The sequence below is a fragment of the Ornithorhynchus anatinus genome, chromosome 1 (assembly GCF_004115215.2).
Source record: "Ornithorhynchus anatinus isolate Pmale09 chromosome 1, mOrnAna1.pri.v4, whole genome shotgun sequence".
NCBI classification, from domain to species: domain Eukaryota; kingdom Metazoa; phylum Chordata; class Mammalia; order Monotremata; family Ornithorhynchidae; genus Ornithorhynchus; species Ornithorhynchus anatinus.
Window position 1 is genome coordinate 180803874 of NC_041728.1, and position 17752 is coordinate 180821625.

The 17752-nt window shown below is 59.6% G+C and overlaps 1 protein-coding gene across 1 annotated transcript; it reads left to right on the plus strand.

Moving 5' to 3' along the window:
- The first annotated feature begins 102 nt into the window (after window positions 1-102).
- On the plus strand, window positions 103-17494 carry LOC100088885 (mitochondrial chaperone BCS1). Its single transcript, XM_029068312.2, has 8 exons — window positions 103-175; window positions 2960-3303; window positions 8942-9081; window positions 10163-10357; window positions 12308-12371; window positions 15408-15577; window positions 16963-17080; window positions 17187-17494. The coding sequence occupies exons 2-8, from the start codon at window positions 2984-2986 to the stop codon at window positions 17437-17439; spliced, it is 1260 nt and encodes a 419-aa protein (XP_028924145.1). The 5' UTR covers window positions 103-175; window positions 2960-2983; the 3' UTR covers window positions 17440-17494.
- Window positions 17495-17752: the final 258 nt, after the last annotated feature.

Below are 17752 nucleotides of genomic sequence, written 5' to 3' on the forward strand. Positions count from 1 at the left end.
CCTCCCGCCGAGGCGACCGGAAAACCATAGAGAGGAGGGGGCGGCCTAGAGCGGCGCTCTGCACGTGGAGGGGGGAACCATAGAGAGGAGGGGAGGGCGGCGTAGAGCGGCGCTCTGCACGTGGAAAGGGGGGGAAAACCATAGAGAGGAGGGGCTAGAGAGTCGCTGTGTGGAGGTAAGGGGGGGGAGGGGAGGTTGGGTCTCCTCTGGGATTTGGAGGTTTGGGGGGATTTAGGGGGGATTTGGGGAGGGGACGGCAGGACCCCCCTCCTGAGGACTGCACACGGTCGGGGGATCGAACCCAACGGGGCTTCCCACCCCGGCTTGCTCTTGTCTTGTCCTTCCCGGCATCCTCCTCGCTAGAGGCCAAGCCATCAATCAGGGGGATTTACTGAGCGCCTGCTGTCCGCCAGGTCCTTGGGAGACTCCGGCCCCATAATCATAATTAGGGTAGTTGTGGAACGGTGCTTGGCACACCCTAAGCGCTTCAATGCCAACAGTAGGATTGTTATTCTTGAGCGCCTACTCTGAGCGTTGAAGTAGGTAGAGGTTAGGTCGGTCACAGGCCCCCCTCCCACGTGGGGCTCACGGTCTCCATCCCCATTTGACAGATGAGGGAACTGAGGCCCGGTGACGTGACTTGCCCAAGGCCACACAGCAGATCTGGGGTGGAGGTGGGATTTATTTTTTTTTTTAGTATTTGTTAAGCACTTGCTATGTGCAGAGCACTGTTCTAAGCGCTGGCGTAGATACAGGGTCACCAGGTTGTCCCACTTGAGTCTCACAATCAATTCCCCATTTTACAGATGAGGTCACTGAGGCCCAGAGAAGTGAAGCGACTTGGCCACAGTCCCACAGCTGCCAAGTGACAGAGCCGCGATTCGAACCCCTGCCCGTGACCTTCTGACTCCCAGGCTTGGGCCCCAACCACTAAGCCACGCTGCTTCTCACAATCCTCCTTTGACAGATGAGGGAACTGAGGGCCAGAGAAGTGAAGTAATAATAATAATGATGGTATTTGTTAAGTTTTTACTGTGTGCCAAGCACTGTTCTAAGCACTAGGGGGGATACAAGGTGATCAGGTTGCCCCATGTGGGGCTCACAGTCTTCATCCCCATTTTACAGATGAGGTAACTGAGGCACAGATAAGTGAAGTGACTTGCCCCAAGTCACCCAGCTGACAAGCGGCAGAGCGGGGATTCGAACCCACGACCTCTGACTCCCAAGCCCGGGCTCTTGCCACTGAGCCACGCTGCTTCACGTGGGGCTCACCGTCTTCATCCCGTTTTACAGAGGAGGGAACTGCAGCCCAGAGAAGTGAAGTGACTTGCCCAAGGTCACACAGCAGACATAAGGTGGAGCCGGCATTAGAATCCATGACCTTCTGACTCCTAGGCTCAGGCTCTACCCACTGAGCCACGCTGCTTCTCCTAACATGGAAGCCCATTGTTGGGTAGGGATGGTCTCTGTTGCCGAATTATAAAAATAATAATGTTGGTATTTGTTAAGCGCTTACTATGTGCAGAGCATTGTTCTAAGCGCTGGGGTAGATACAGGGTCATCAGGTTGTCCCATGTGAGGCTCACAGTCTTAATCCCCATTTTACAGATGAGGGAATTGAGGCACAGAGAAGTGAAGTCCACAGTCACCCAGCTGCCAAGCGGCATATCCGGGATTCGAACCCATGACCGCTGACTCCCAAGCCCGGGCTCTTTCCACTGAGCCACACTGCTTCTCATACTTTCCAAGCTTGTACTTTCCAAGCGCTTAGTCCGGTGCTCGGCACATAGTAAGCGCTCAACAAATGCGACCGAATGAACGAATGACCAGTACAACAGAATTAGCGGACGCGTTCCCCGCCCTTAACGAGCTTACGGTCTGTCGGGCAGGGCCGAGGCATGGCCGCCTCCAACCTTTGCCACGGGGAAGGTGAAAGGTCACCGTAGCCTGGGCCGGGCAACTTGGCCCCGTGGCCCGGAGCTGGGTGGTGGGCAAGTCGTGGCTCAGTGGAAAGAGCCCGGGCTTGGGAGTCAGAGGTCATGAGTTCGACTCCCGGCTCTGCCACTTGTCAGCTGGGTGACTGTGGGAAGCAGCGTGGCTCAGTGAAAAGAGCCTGGGCTCGGGAGTCAGAGGTCATGGGTTCCAATCCCGGCTCTGCCGCTTGCTAGCTGTGTGACATTGGACAAGTCACTTCACTTCTCTGGGCCTCACATACCTCATCTGTAAAATGGGGATTAAAACTGTGAGCCCACGTGGGACAATCTGATCCCCCTGCATCCCCCAGCGCTTAGAACAGTACTTTGCACATAGTAAGCGCTTAACAAATACCACCATTATTATTACTTCACTTCTCTGTGCCTCAGCGACCTCATCTGTCAAATGGGGATTAACTGTGAGCCTCACGTGGGACAACCCGATGACCCTCTATCTACCCCAGCGCTTACAACAGTGCTCTGCACATAGTAAGCCCTTACCAAATACCAACAGCAACAAGTCACCTCGCTGGGCCTCAGTTCCCTCATCCGTAAAAAAAAAAATGGGGTTGAAAACCGTGAGCCCCGCGTGGAACAACCTGATGACCTCGTATTCCCCCCCAGCGCTTAGAACAGTGCTCGGCACATAGTAAGCGCTTAAGAAAGGAGAAGCAGCGTGGCTCAGTGGAAAGAGCCCGGGCTTTGGAGTCAGAGGTCATGGGTTCAAATCCCCGCTCCGCCCCTTGTCAGCTGTGGGACTGTGGGCAAGTCACTTGGCTTCTCTGGGCCTCAGTTCCCTCACCTGTAAAATGGGGATGAAGACCGTGAGCCCCACGTGGGACAACCTGATTCCCCCGTGTCTCCCCCAGCGCTTAGAACAGTGCTCGGCACATAGTAGGCGCTTAACAAATACCAACATTATTATTATTGAGAAACAGCACCGTTAGGACGCCCCGTTGCGGGCTTGTCCCGTCTCTCCCCGCCAGGTCCCGGGCGGCGCCCTCCCCGAGATGCCCGTGACGGACTTCATCGCGGCCCTGAAGGACAACCCGTACTTCGGGGCGGGGTTCGGGCTGGTGGGCGTGGGGTCGGCCCTGGCGCTGGCGCGCAAGGGGCTGCAGCTGGGCCTCGTGGCCTTCCGCCGCCACTACATGATCACCCTGGAGGTGCCCGGCAGCGACAGGAGCTACTCGTGGCTCCTCAATTGGTTGTCCCGCCAAGCCACCCGCACCCAGCACCTCAGCGTGGAGACGGCCTACCTGCAGCACGAGGGCGGCCGCGTCTCCACCCGCTTCAACTTCGTGCCCAGCCCGGGGAGCCACTTCATCTGGTGAGTCGCTCGCTCCCGCCTCCGTTCTTCCGGAGGCCGGGGCCCGGGAGCCGGCAGGGCCTGGGTTCTAATCATTCATTCAATAGTATTTATCGAGCGCTTACTACGTGCAGAGCACCGGACTGAGCGCTCGGAATGGACCAATCGGCACCAGAGAGAGACGGTCCCCGCCCACTGACGGGCTCACGGTCTAATCGGGGGAGACGGACGGACGAGAACGATGGCGATAAATAGAATCGAGCGGAAGAACGTCTCATTAAAACAACAGCAAATAAATAGAATCAGGGTGACGTACATCTCATTAACAAAATAGGGTGATGAAGATATGGGGCAGCAGCGTGGCTCAGTGGAAAGAGCCCGGACTTTGGAGTCAGAGGTCATGGGTTCGAATCCCGGCTCGGCCACTTGTCAGCTGTGTGACTTTGGGCAAGTCACTTCTCGGTGCCTCAGTTACCTCATCTGTAAAATGGAGATTAAGACTGTGAGCCCCACCTGGGACAACCTGATTCCCCTGTGTCTACCCCAGCGCTTAGAACAGTGCTCGGCACATACTAAGCGCTTAACAAATACCAACATTATTATTATTATTAAAGTACAGTGCTGAGAGGATGGGAAGGGAGAGGGGGAGGAGCAGAGGGAAATGGGGGGAGAAGAGGGTTTAGCTGCGGAGAGGTGAAGGGGTGGGTAGAGGGAGCAGAGGAAAAAGGGGGGAGCTCAGTCTGGGCAAGCCTCTCGGAGGAGGGGAGCTCTCAGTAGGGTTTCGAAGAGGGGAAGAGAGTGAGTTTGGCGGAGGCGAGGAGGGAGGGCGTTCCGGGACCGCGGGAGGACGCGGCCCGGGGGTCGACGGCGGGACGGGCGAGAACGGGGGACGGCGAGGAGGCGGGCGGCGGAGGAGCGGAGCCTGCGGGGTGGGCGGGAGAAAGAGAGAAGGGAGGACAGGTAGGAGGGGGCGAGGGGATGGACAGCCTCGAAGCTTAGAGTGAGAAGTTTTTGTTTCGTGCGGAGGTTGATAGGCAACCACTGGAGGTTTTTAAGAAGGGGAGTGACAGGCCCAGAGCGTTTCTGCGGGAAGATGAGCCGGGCTCATCCCCGCCCATCCCCAGGGAGCTAATCCCCGGGAAGTGAATCCCAGGGAAGTGAATTCCCGGGAAGTGAAGCCCAGGGAAGTGAAGTGACTTGCCCAACAAACCGCTCCGCCTCTTGTTGGGCAAGTCACTTCACTTCTCTGGGCCTCAGTTTCCTCCTCTGGAAAAGCGCGGGCTCAGTCCGCGTCCGACCCGATTTGCTTGTAGCCACCCCGGCGCTTAGTACACATAGTAAGCGCTTAACGATTCCCATTATTGTCATTAATACGATCCTATTTATTCATTCAATTGTATTTATTGAAGGCCCATCTCTTCCAAGAAGCCTTCCTTGACTGCACCCCCTCTTTCCTCTTCTCCCGCTCCCTTCCGCGTCGCCCCGACTCGCTCCCTTTCTTCATCCCCGCTCCCAGTCCCTCACCCGCTTACGTCCACATCCCTCATTTATTGATTTCTCTTCACGTCTGTCACCCGTCTCTCGAGCTCGTTGTGGGCAGGGAATGTGTCCGTTTATTGTTGTATTGTCCTTTCCCAAGCGCTTCGTAGAGGGCTCCGCACACAGTAAGTGCTCAATAAATACCGCTGAATGAATTTATCGCACGCTTACTGTGTGCAAAACACTCTCCAGGTGTTTAGGAGAGTACAGTCTAGGAATAAACAGACACGTTCCCTGCCCACAACGATAACGGTGGTATTGGTGAAGCGCTTGCTATGTGACAAGCACTGTTCTCGGCACTGGGGTAGATTCAAGGTCATCAGGTTGGACGCAGTCCCTGTCCCATGTGGGGCTCAGAGTCTTCATCCCCACTGTATAGATGAGGGAACTGAAGCACAGAGAAGTGACTTGCCCAAGGTCCCTCAGCAGGCAAGTGGAGGAACCGGGATTTGAACCCAGGGCCTTTGGACTCCCAGGCCCGGGCTCTACCCACTTTGCTACAGTTTCATTCATTCAGTGGTGTTTATTGAGCGCTTACTGTGGGCAGAGCACTGTATTAAGTGCTGGGAAAGTACAATTCGGGCAACGGAGAGGGGCCGTCCCTCTCCAACGACGGGCTCACGGTCTAGAAGGGGGGAGACAGACAACAAAACGAGTAGACAGGCATCAATAGCATCAAAATAGATAAATAGAATGATAGGTAGATACACATCGTTAATAAAATACAGTAGAATAATGAATATGTACGTATATGCACGAGGGCTGCGGGGCGGGGAAGGGGGTAGAGCAGAGGGAGGGAGTCGGGGCGACGAGGAGGGGAAGAGGAGCGGAGGGAAAAGGAGGGCTCAGTGTGGGAAGGCCTCCCGGAGGAGGTGAGCTTTCGGGAGGGCTTTGAACGGGGGAAGAGAGTGAGTTTGGAGGAGGTGAGGAGGGAGGGCGTCCCGGGACCGCGGGAGGACGCGGGCCGGGGGTCGACGGCGGGACGGGCGAGACCGGGGGACGGCGAGGAGGCGGGAGGCGGAGGAGCGGAGCGGGCGGGGTGGGCAGGGGAAAGAGAGAAGGGAGGACAGGTAGGAGGAGGCGAGGTGATGGAGAGCCTCGAAGCCTAGAGTGAGGAGTTTTTGCGCCATGTGAAAGTTGATAGGCAACCACTGGAGAGTTTTGAGGAGAGGGGTGACAGGCCCTGAACGTTTCGATGACCTCGCATCTATTCCAGGGCTTAGAACGGTGCTTGGCATATAGTAAGCGTTTAATAAATACCATTATTATTATTATTCCGTGACCGCTTACTGCGTGCAGAGCACCGGAATAAGCGCTCGGGAGAGGACAGTACAATAATAAACAGACCCATTTCCTGCCCACAACGAGCTGACAGTCTAGAGGGGGAGACGGACATGAATAGAAATCAGTAAATGAGGGATGTGGACCTGTGTGGGGCGAGGAGCCGGGGGATGAAGAAAGGGAGCGAGTCGGGGGACGCAGAAGGGAGGGGGAGAAGAGGAAAGGGGGGCGCAGTCAGGGAATCGAGGTGTCAGGGCCGGGTGCGGGGGAGAAGCTGGGGAGCTGGGACCTCCCAGCCGCCTCTCTTCATTTATTTTTATGGTATTTGCGAAGTCCGTGGCTCAGTGGAAAGAGCCCGGGCTTTGGAGTCAGAGGTCATGGATTCGAATCCCAGCTCTGCCACCTGTCAGCTGTGTGACTGTGGGCGAGTCACTTCACTTCTCTGGGCCTCAGTTCTCTCATCTGCAAATTGGGGATGAAGACTGTGAGGCCCACGTGGGACAACCTGCTTCCCCTGTGTCTACCCCAGCGCTTAGAACAGTGCTCTGTACATAGTAAGCGCTTAACAAATACCAACACTAAATACTAAATACTAAACACTAAATACCAAATACTAAGCGCCGGGGTGGCTAGCAAAGCAGCACGGTGTAGTGGCTAGAGCACGGGCCTGGAATTCAGAAGGTCATGGGTTCTAATGCGGCTCCACCACTTGTTTGATGTGTGGCCCGAGGCGCGTCCTTATCTTCCCACCCAAATCCTCGCCTCCCCCCGACTTTCCCGTTCACTGTAGACGGCACCACCGTCCTTCCCATAACCTTGACTCCTCTCTCTCATTCAACCCACATAGTCAATCCATCACCAAATCCCGTCAGCTTGACCTACGGTCGCTAAAATCCTCCCTTTCCTCTCCATTCATTCATTCATTCATTCATTCAATAGTATTTATTGAGTGCTTACTATGTGCAGAGCACTGTACTAAGCGCTTGGGATGAACAAGTCGGCAACAGATAGAGACGGTCCCTGCCGTTTGACGGGCTTACGGTCTGATCGGGGGAGACGGACGGACGAGAACAATGGCACTAAACAGCGTCGAGGGGAAGAACATCTCGTAAAAACCGATGGCAACTAAATAGAGTCAAGGCGATGTACAATTCATTAACAAAATAAATAGGGTAACGAAAATATATACAGTTGAGCGGACGAGTACGGTGCTGTGGGGATGGGAAGGGAGAGGTGGAGGAGCAGAAGGAAAAGGGGAAAAAGAGGGTTAAGCTGCGGAGACGTAAAGGGGGGATGGCGGAGGGAGTAGAGGGGGAAGAGGAGCTCAGTCTGGGAACGCCTCTTGGAGGAGGTGATTTTTAAGTAAGGTTTTGAAGAGGGAAAGAGAATCGGTTTGGCGGAGGTGAGGAGGGAGGGCGTTCCGGGACCGCGGAAGGACGCGACCCGGGGGTCGACGGCGGGACGGGCGAGACCGAGGGACGGCGAGGAGGTGGGCGGCGGAGGAGCGGAGCGTGCGGGGTGGGCGGTAGAAAGAGAGAAGGGAGGAGAGGTGGGAAGGGGCGAGGTGATGGAGAGCCTCGAAGCCTAGAGTGAGGAGTTTTTGATTGGAGCGGAGGTCGATAGGCAACCACCGGAGTTGTTTAAGAAGGGGAGTGACAGGCCCAGATCGTTTCTGCGGGAAGATGAGCCGGGCGGCGGAGTGAAGAATAGACCGGAGCGGGGCGAGAGAGGAGGAAGGGAGGTCAGAGAGAAGGCTGACACAGTAGTCTAGCCGGGATATAACGAGAGCCCGTAATAGTAAGGTAGCCGTTTGGGTGGAGAGGAAAGGGCGGATCTTGGCGTCCAAACGGCTATCACATTCGTACACTCCCTCATCCTCTCCCGCCTGGATGACCGCATCAGCCTCCTCGCTGACCTCCCGGCCTCCCGCCTCTCCCCACTCCAGTCCATATTTCACCCCGCTGCCCGGATCATTTTTCGACAAAAATGTTCAGATCACATTTCCCCCCCCCCCCCCTCGAAAACCTCGCGTGGTTGCCCGTCCACCTCCGTATCAGACAAAAACTCCCCACTCTTGGCTTCGAAGCTGGTCCGTCCCCCGGCCCCCTCCGCCCTCACCTCCCTTCTCTCCTCCTCCACCTTGGCCCGCCCGCTCCGCTCCTCTAACGCCAACCTTCTCCCCGCCGACCTCTCGCCCGCGTCTGGACGCCCTCCCTCCTCTGATCCCACCGATAACGACTCTCCCCCTCCTTCAAAGCCTTCGCGCAGGCCCACCTCCTCCAAGAAGCCTTCCCTGACTACCCCCTTTCCTCTTCTCCCTTCTGCCTCACCCTGACTGGCTCCTTTTGCTCTCCTCCCCCACACATCTGTCCTTTCTTTCTTTCTATTCCCATCTGCCTCCCCCTCTCGACTCTCAGCTCATCGTGGGCAGGGCATGCGTCTGTTTTATTGTGATACCGTTCTCTCCCCAGCGCTCAAATCAAAGAAATAAAAGAAGTTGGTATTTGTTAAGCGCTGACTATGTGCCGAGCACCGTTCTAAGCGCTGGGGGAGATGCGGGGTCATCAGGTCGTCCCACGTGAGGCTCCCAGTTAATCCCCGTTTGACGGATGAGGTCACTGAGGCGCCGAGAAGTTAAGTGACTTGCCCGCGGTCACCCAGCGGACAGTTCGAACCCATGACCTCTGACTCCCAAGCCCGGGCTCTTTCCCCTGAGCCACGGTGCTTCCCGTACAGCGCCCTGCAGACGGGAAGCTCGATGACGACGACCGAATGAAATAGCGTATTCCGAATAGCGCGACGGTTGTCATTTCCTCCACCACCCGGCCCCGGCCCTCAGGTACCAGCGGAAGTGGATCCAGGTGGAGCGAAACCGGGAAAAGCAGATGGTGGACCTGAACACCGGCTCACCCTGGGAGTCGGTCACCCTCACCGCGCTGGGCACCGACCGCCAGATCTTCATCGGCATCCTGCACGAAGGTGGGAGCCGCCCACCCGCCGCAGGCCGGGCTCTGGGTGCGAGGGGCGCCAGGCCAGGCCCCGGGGGCCCGTCGGGGACGGTGTGAGGGAGGGGGCTCGTCCCCAGAAGCCCCCTCGAAGGTGTCTGCGGAACGTCTGCTGTGTGCGGAGCACTGTACGGAGCGCTTGGGAGAGTCCAGCACGGCCGGGTTGGTCGACGCCTTCCCTGCCCACACAGTCTGTCGATCGGTGGCGTTTATTGGGGGCTGACGGTGTGCGGAGCACTGTACGGAGCGCTTGGGAGAGTCCAGTACGGCAGGGTTGGTCGACACGTTCCTTACCCACAACGACCTTAAGGTCTATCAATCAGTGGTGTTTATTGGGGGGTGGCTGTGTGCAGAGCACTGTACGGAGCGCTTGGGAGAGTCCAGTACGGCCGAGTTGGTCGACACGTTCCCTGCCCACACGGTCCGTCGATCGTTGGTATTTATTGGGGGCTGACGGTGTCCAGACCACTGTACTGAGCGCCTGGGAGGGTCCAATACAGCAGAGTTGGCATCTAGTTTGTGCTCAACTATGATTATTTCTAGAGTAAGCACGCAACAGATACTGTAAAGAAACAAACCGAGGTCACGGGCCCTAGGCCCGACGCTCCCCCAACAGCAGCCTCACCTCCTCCCCCGCCCCTCTGTTATATCACGGTACTTGTTAAACGCCATCATGTGCCAGGCACCGTACTAAGTGCCGGGGCGGATCCGAGCCAGTCGGGTTGGACACGGTCCCCGTCCCCCGTGGGGCTCGCCGTCGCCATCCCCATTTTCCAGATGAGGGAACTGAGGCCCGGGGGAGTGAAGCGACTGGCCCACGCTCCCCCAGCAGACGGGCGGCGGAGGCAGAATTAGAACCCGGGACCTCCTCCTGACGCCCAGGCCCGGGCTCTCGCCGCCCCAGCGGGGGCTCTAGACGGTCAGCTCGCGGGAGGGCGGGGCACGTGTCCGCTCGTCGTCGTCTCGTCCTCTCCCAAGCGCCGAGTCCAGCGGTGCGCACCCGGGGAGCGCTCAGTAAATAGGGCCGACTGACGGAGCGACCGCCTGGCTTTCAGCGAGGAAGCTGGCCCTGCTGGAGTGCGAGGGGAAGACGGTGATGTACAGCGCGGTGGGGGCGGAATGGAGGCCGCTGGGCGCCCCCCGCCGCCGCCGCCCGCTGGCCTCCGTGGTGCTGGAGCGGGGCCTCGCCGAACGCATCGTCCGCGACGTCCGAGACTTCATCGATAACCCCAAGTGGTACAGCGACAGAGGTCGGGCCGCGCCGTCCCCCGTCCGTCCCCCTTTCTCCCTCGTGCGTTCCCCCCCCCCCCGCCTTCCGCGGTTCCCAGCGTGTCGCAGAGGGGAGGTGGGACCTGGGTTCTAATCCCGGTTCCGCCCCCTCTCTGCTCCGTGACCGTGGCCCGGCCACGTCCCTTCACTGGGCCTCAGTTCCCTCCTCTGGAAAATGGGGATGGAGACCGTCACCCCCGGGCGGGGCGGCGACTGGGTCCAACCCAATGATCTTATTGATGGTATTTGTTAAGCGCTTACTATGGGCCGAGCACCGTTCTAAGCGCCGGGGGAGATACAGGGGAATCAGGTTGTCCCACGTGGGGCTCACGGTCTTCATCCCCATTTGACAGAGGAGGGAACTGAGGCCCAGAGAAGTGAAGTGATTTGTCCAAAGTCCCACAGCTGACAAGTGGCGGAGCCGGGATTAGAACTCCGACCTCCGACTCCCAAGCCCGGGTTCTTTCCACTGCCTCGGCGCTTAGAACAGTGCCTGGCACATAGTGAGCGCTTAACAAACACCGTAATTATTATTCTTATTATTCTTCCCATCTCCCTCGTCCCCCCCACCCCCTTCAGTTCCCTCCTTCCTCACCACCCTCCCTTCAGTTCCCACCTCCCTGAAGACGATGATGGTTTTTGTCGAGCGCTTACTATGTGCCAGGCCCTGTACTAAGCGCTGGGATGGAGACAAGCAAATCGGGTTGGACCCAGTCCCTGTCCCCCGTGAGGCTCACGGTCTCCATCCCCGTTTTACAGATGAGGGAACTGAGGCCCAGAGAAGCGAAGGGAGTTGCCCAAGGTCACCCAGCAGACAGGTGGCGGAGGCGGGATAAGAACCCATGACCTTCTGACTCCCAGGCCCGGGCTCTACCCACTACACCCTGCTGCTCCCTCATCCTCCCCTTTCAGCTCCGCCCTCCCTCGCCACCCCTCATTGCGTGGCTTGGGAGTCAGAGGTCGTGGGTTCTAATCCCGGCTCCGCCGCTTGTCAGCTGTGGGACTTTGGGCAGGTCAACTGCCTTCTCTACGGCTCAGTGGCCTCATCTGGAAAATGGGGATGAAGACTCTGAGCCCCACGTGGGGCCACCTGATTACCTCGGATCTACCCCGGCGCTTAGCACATAGCACTTACCAAATACCGTCATTCTTCTTCTTCTTATTACTATTCCCTCCTCCCTCACCCCCTCCTTTGGTTGCCTCCTCTCTCATCCCCCCTTCAATTCCCTCCTCCCCGCGTTTCACCTCCCACCTCCTTCGTTCCCCCCCTCCCATTCATTCAGTCATATTTATTGAGCGCTCACTGTGTGCAGAGCGCTGGACTAAGCGCTTGGAATGGACAATTTGGCAATGGATAGAGACACCGTCCCTGCCCACAGTGCCCACAGTCAAGGAGCTTGCATCCGCAGAGGTCAGCCTCATTAAATAAATAATGATGGTATTTGTTGCGCGCTTACTATGTGTCAAGGACTGTTCTAAGCGCTGGGGTAGAGACAGGGTGATCAGGTTGTCCCCCGTGGGGCTCCCAGTCTTCATCCCCGTTTTCCAGATGAGGTCACTGAGGCCCAGAGAAGCGAAGCGGCTTGTCCAGAGTCACGCAGGAGACCAGCGGCGGAGCCGGGATTAGAACCCACGACCTCTGACTCCCAAGCCCGGCCCCTTTCCACTAAAAGCCGCCGCTTCTTGGGATGGGGGGGAGCGGGGACGGTGATCCCGGTGATCCCGGCCCGGTCAAGCGCCGGACGGGGAACGGGTGGGGGGGGGGGGCCTAATCGGGACGATGGCATTTAAGCGCTTACTGGGTGCTAAACGCTGTTCTGAGCGCTGGGGGAGGTACGGGGGCATCAGGTGGTCCCACGTGGGGCTCCCAGGCTTCATCCTTTAATGCCGCCTCTCCTTCTGTCTTCTTCTCGCCCTCCCGCCCCGCCCAGGGATCCCCTACAGACGCGGCTACCTTCTCTACGGCCCCCCGGGATGCGGCAAGAGCAGTTTCATGTGAGTGGCGCCGCCCGCGACGCTGCCCTCCCTCCCTCCCTCCCTCCCTCCCCGCCCACCCTGGGGGAGACCGGGGAGGGGACGGGGGAGGCGGAAGGATGGAGCCCCCGCTAGCTCCTGGGCACGGGGTCTCCCGCCCCCCCCCCCACTTCCTTCAAAATGCCAAGTTAAGCCCTGTCCCAAATAATAACGATAATGTCGGTATTCGTTAAGCGCTTCCTATGGGCCGAGCACCGTTCTAAGCGCTGGGGGAGATACGGGGTCATCGGATTGTCCCACGTGAGGCTCGCGGTCTTCATCCCCCTTTTCCAGATGAGGTCACCGAGGCCCCCGTGCAGTGACTCGCCCACAGTCACCCAGCTGGCAGGCGGCGGAGCTGGGATTCGAACCCGTGACCTCTGACTCCCAGGCCCGGGCTCTTTCCACTACGCTCTGGGCCCAGCTCTGGCCTTAGCGAATCCCGCAGTTGTGACTCTGATTATGGCTCAGTGGAAGAGCCCGGGCTGGGGAGTCAGAGGTCTTGGGTTCGAATGCCGGCTCCGCCCCTTGTCCCCTGGGTGACTCTGGGTAAGTCACTTCACTTCTCTGACCCTCAGTTCCCTCGTCGGAAAATGGGGATTGAGACTCTGAGGTCTATGTGGGACAATCTGATCACCCTGTATCCCCCCCCCCGAGCGCTTAGCACAGTGCCTCACACATAGTAAAAGCTTAACAAATGCCATCATTATTATTATGATTGTTAAAATGGGCATTAAGACTGTGAGTGCCATGTGGGACAACCCGATCACCTGGCGTCCCCCCAGCGCTTAGAACAGTGCCTGAGGGCACATAGTAAGCGCTTAACAAGTGCCATCATTATTATTATCATGACAATTCAAATGGGGATTAAGACTGTGCGTGCCATGTGGGGCAACCCGCTGACTTTGAACCCCTTCCCCCCAAGCGCTTAGGACAGCGCTTCGCACATAGTAAGCGCTTAACAAATGCCATCATTATTATCATCTTGATAATTAAAATGGGGATTAAGACTGTGAGTGCCATGTGGGACATGGTCTACCCCCCCAAGCGCTTAGAACAGTGCTTCGCACACAGTATAAGCGCTTAACAAATGGCACCATGATGATGATGAATATTGTGATCACTCCTCCCCCCGGCAGGACCCCTGAGCTCGCCGGGCCCAGGACGGGAGGGTGGCCGCCATCACGCATGCGCACCTCCCTCTCGCCGGGCGCCCCGCCCTCGGGGCCCTGGAGCCGCGAGGAGGAGACTGCGCATGCGCGCCTTCCCCTCGGCCCGCCCCCGAAACCGGGAGGGGAGGGTGGCCGCCATCGCGCATGCGCAACGCCCGCAAATGCGCCGGGGGAAGGGGGAGAGCGCGCGTGCGCAAAGCCTAGAGGGGAGAGTCGCCGTGACGCACGCGCAACACCTGAGGAATGGGCCGCGCACGCGCGTAGCGCCCCTGGCCTTGAAGGCCAGGCGGAGCCTGGCTCCTATTATTATTAATAATAATAATAATAGTAATCGCATAGGTTAAGCGCTTACTATGTGCCAAACACTGTTCTGAGCGCTGGGGCTTACACAAGGTTATCAGGTTGTCCCTCGTGGGGCTCACGCTCAATAATAATAGTGACAGTGTGCGTTCAGCACTTACTACGTGCCAAGCACTGTTCTAAACGCTGGGGTTTATACTGAGGTTATCAGGTTCACCCCTCGTGGAGCTCAGGCTTAATAATAGGGATGGTATGTGTTCAGCACTTACTATGTGCTTAGAGAAGCAGCGTGGCTCAGGGGGAGGAGCCCGGGCTTTGGAGTCAGAGGTCATGGGTTCGAATCCCGGCTCGGCCACTTGTCAGCTGTGTGACTGTGGGCAAGTCACTTCGCTTCTCGGCGCCTCAGTTCCCTCATCTGTAAAATGGGGATGAAGACCGTGAGCCCCACGTGGGACAATCTGATTCCCCTGTGTCAACCCCGGCGCTTAGGACGGTGCTCGGCACATAGTAAGCGCTTAAATACCAACATTATTATTATATTTCGTGCCAAGTACTGTCTGAGCGCTGGGGTGGATACAAGGTCATCAGGTTGTCCCACCTGGGGCTTGCAGTCCTCATTCCCCTTTTACGGAAGAGATAACTGAAGCCCGGAGAATAATAATACTAATAACGATGGCCTTTGTTAAGCACTTACCATGTGCCAAGCACCGTTCTGAGTGCTGGGGAAGATACAAGGTTATGAGGTCCCACGTGGGGCTTGCAGCCCTCACCCCCGTTTTACAGAAGAGAAAACTGAGGCCCAGAGAAGAAGAAGAATAATGACGGTATTTGTTAAAGCGCTCAGCTGTGTGACCGTGGGCCATTCACTTAACTTCTCGGTGCCTCAGTTCCCTCATCTGTAAAATGGGGATTAACCGTGAGCCTCACGTGGGACGACCCGATGACCCCGGATCTCCCCCGGCGCTTAGGACGGTGCTCGGCCCATAGTAAGCGCTTAACAAATACCAACTTCATCACTACTATGGGCCGAGCACCGTTCTAAGCGCTGGGGAGGCTACAGGATGATGAGGTTGTCCCCCGTGGGGCTCACAGTCCCCATCCCCATTTGACAGAAGAGGTAACCGAGGCCTGGAGAATAATAATAACGATGGCTTTTGCTAAGCGCTCTGCCCCGCTACGTGCCGAGGTGGTCCGGCCGACCCGTGGCGGAGGCGGGAGCGTGGCTCGGGGGAAAGAGCACGGACTCTGGAGTCAGAGGTCATGAGTTCGAATCCCTGCTCGGCCACTCGTCAGCCGTGTGACTTTGGGCAAGTCACTTCACTTCTCGGTGCCTCAGTGACCTCATCTGTCAGATGGGGATGGAGACCGTGAGCCCCACGTGGGACGACCCGATTCCCCCGCGTCTCCCCCAGCGCTTAGAACAGTGCTCGGCCCAGAGGAAGCGCTTAACAAATACCGACGTTATTATTATTATTATTATTAACCCACGACCCCCGGGCGCTCCGCGCTAAGCCAGGCCGTTTCCCCCCCGCCCCGCCCCCGACAGCACGGCCCTGGCCGGGGAGCTGGAGTACAGCATCTGCCTGCTGAGCCTCAGCGCGTCGGGCCTGTCGGACGATCGGCTCCAGCACCTGCTGAGCGCCGCCCCGCAGCACAGCCTCATCCTGCTGGAGGACGTGGACGCCGCCTTCCTCGGCCGGGACCTGGCCGCCGAAAGTCAGTGCCCGCCCGCCCCGCCGTCGCGTCTGCTCGTGCTAAGCGGTGGGGGGGGGGGGGGGGGGGTTGGGCGCTCACCACGCGCCCGGCGCCGGGGTAGATAGAAGGCCGTCGAGGCGTCCCCCGTGGGGCTCGCCGTCTTCGTCCCCATTTGGACAGAGGAGGTCACCGAGGCCCAGAGAACGATGATGATCACGATAGCGTTAAGCGCCTACTAGGTGCCAGGCACCGTTCTGAGCGCCGGGGAAGACGCAGGGTGATTAGATCGTCCCACGTGGGGCTCTCGGTCGTAATCCCCATTTTACGGAGGAGGTCACGGAGGCTCAGAGAATGACGACGATAGTATCCGTTGAGCGCTTCCCAGGTGCCGAGCACCGTTCTGAGCGCCGGGGGATACGAGGCGACCGGGTCGTCCCACCTGGGGCTCACGGTCTTCATCCCCATTTTCCAGATGAGGTCACGGAGGCACGGAGAAGTGAAGTGGCTTGCCTAAGGTCACAGCGGTGGGATTAGAACCCACGCCTTCCGACTCCCAAGCCCGGGCTCTTTCCGCTGAGCCACGCCGCTTCTCTGTTCGAGCGCCTACCGTGTGCAGAGCACTGGGCCGGGCCCCTCGGAGGGCGATCGTGGTACTCGTTAGGTGCGCCTTTTCTGAGCGCCGGGGTAGGTGCTCGTTAAGCGCTCACTCCGGGCCGAGCACCGTTCTAAGCGCTGGGGGAGACCCAGGGTCGTGGGGTCGTCCCACGTGAGGCTCCCGCTCAATCCCCATTTCCCAGATGAGATAACCGAGGCCCAGAGAAGCGAAGTGACTCGCCCACGGTCACACAGCCGGCCGGTGGCGGAGCCGGGAGTCGAACCCATGACCTCGGACCGCGAAGCCCGGGCTCTCGCCACTGAGCCGCGGTGAGGTTGGACGCAGTCCCCGTCCCACGTGGGCTCCACACTCTCGATTCCTCGTGGCACAGAGGAGGGGAGCGAGCGGTCCGAGGCCACGCGGCAGACGGCGTCCGATACACCGCGTTCCCCGCTCCACGAGGAGTCTCCCCGCCCCCGTGACGGAAAGCGGGACGGCCCAGCGGCTAGAGCCCGGGCGTCGCGAGGTCCCGGGTCCCGCTCCCCGCCGCGCGTCCGCCGTCCGCCCCGGGGCGACTCCCTTCGGCGCCTCGGTCCCCTCACCCGGGGGATGGGGATGGAGGCGGCCAGCCCCGCGCGGGCCCCCGGTGTGCTCGGATCCGCCCCGCGGCCCGGGGCCCGGGCCGTAGTAAGCGCCAAGGAACACCGTGATTGGCATCCTCGTTCCCCGCCCCGTCCTCCCGACCCCCGCCCTCACCCGTCGGGCCCCGCGGCCGCCCGGCGCGCTCACGCTCCGTCTCCGGGCTCCGCAGACCCCGCGGCGTACCAGGGCCTGGGCCGCCTCACCTTCAGCGGCCTCCTCAACGCCCTGGACGGCGTGGCCTCCAGCGAGGCCCGCATCATCTTCATGACCACGAACCACGTCGACAGGTGAGGCGGCGGGTCCCCCGCGGCGCTCCGGCCGGCCCCCGGGGGTGACGGGGGTCCGTCCTCCCGTGCCTGCCTGCCTCCCTCCCTCCCTCCCTCCCTCCCGCAGGCTGGACCCGGCGCTGGTGCGTCCGGGCCGGGTGGACGTGAAGGAGCCGGTGGGCTACTGCTCGCGCTGGCAGCTGGTCCAGATGTTCCGGCGCTTCTACCCCGACGAGCCGCCCGCCACGGCCGAGGCCTTCGCCGACGGGGCCCTGGCGGCCCGGCCCGAGGTCAGCGCCGCCCAGGTGCAGGGCCACTTCATGCTGCACAAGGAGGACCCCGCGGGCGCCGCCCGCCGCGCGGGGGCCCTCGGCACGTGACGGGGGCCCCCCTCCCCAATAAAACGCCTCCCCGCCTCCCCGGGCCTCCCCTCTCTCCCACCGCCCGCCGCGATCCCCCGCGAGGACGCGGCCCCCTTCGAGGGAGGGCGGGGCGGCGGGCGGAGCCCGGGCCTCGAGAGGCCGCGGGTTCTAACCCCGGGCTCCCCGGGCCGGTCGCTTCCCCGGGCCTCGGTCGCCTCTTCCGTAGCATGGCCGTGGGGACCGTGAGCCCCGGGTGGGATAACCCGCCGGGCTTGCATCTGCTCCGGGGCTCGCGACGGCGCCGGGCCCGTGGTAAGGGCCTTGGAGATGC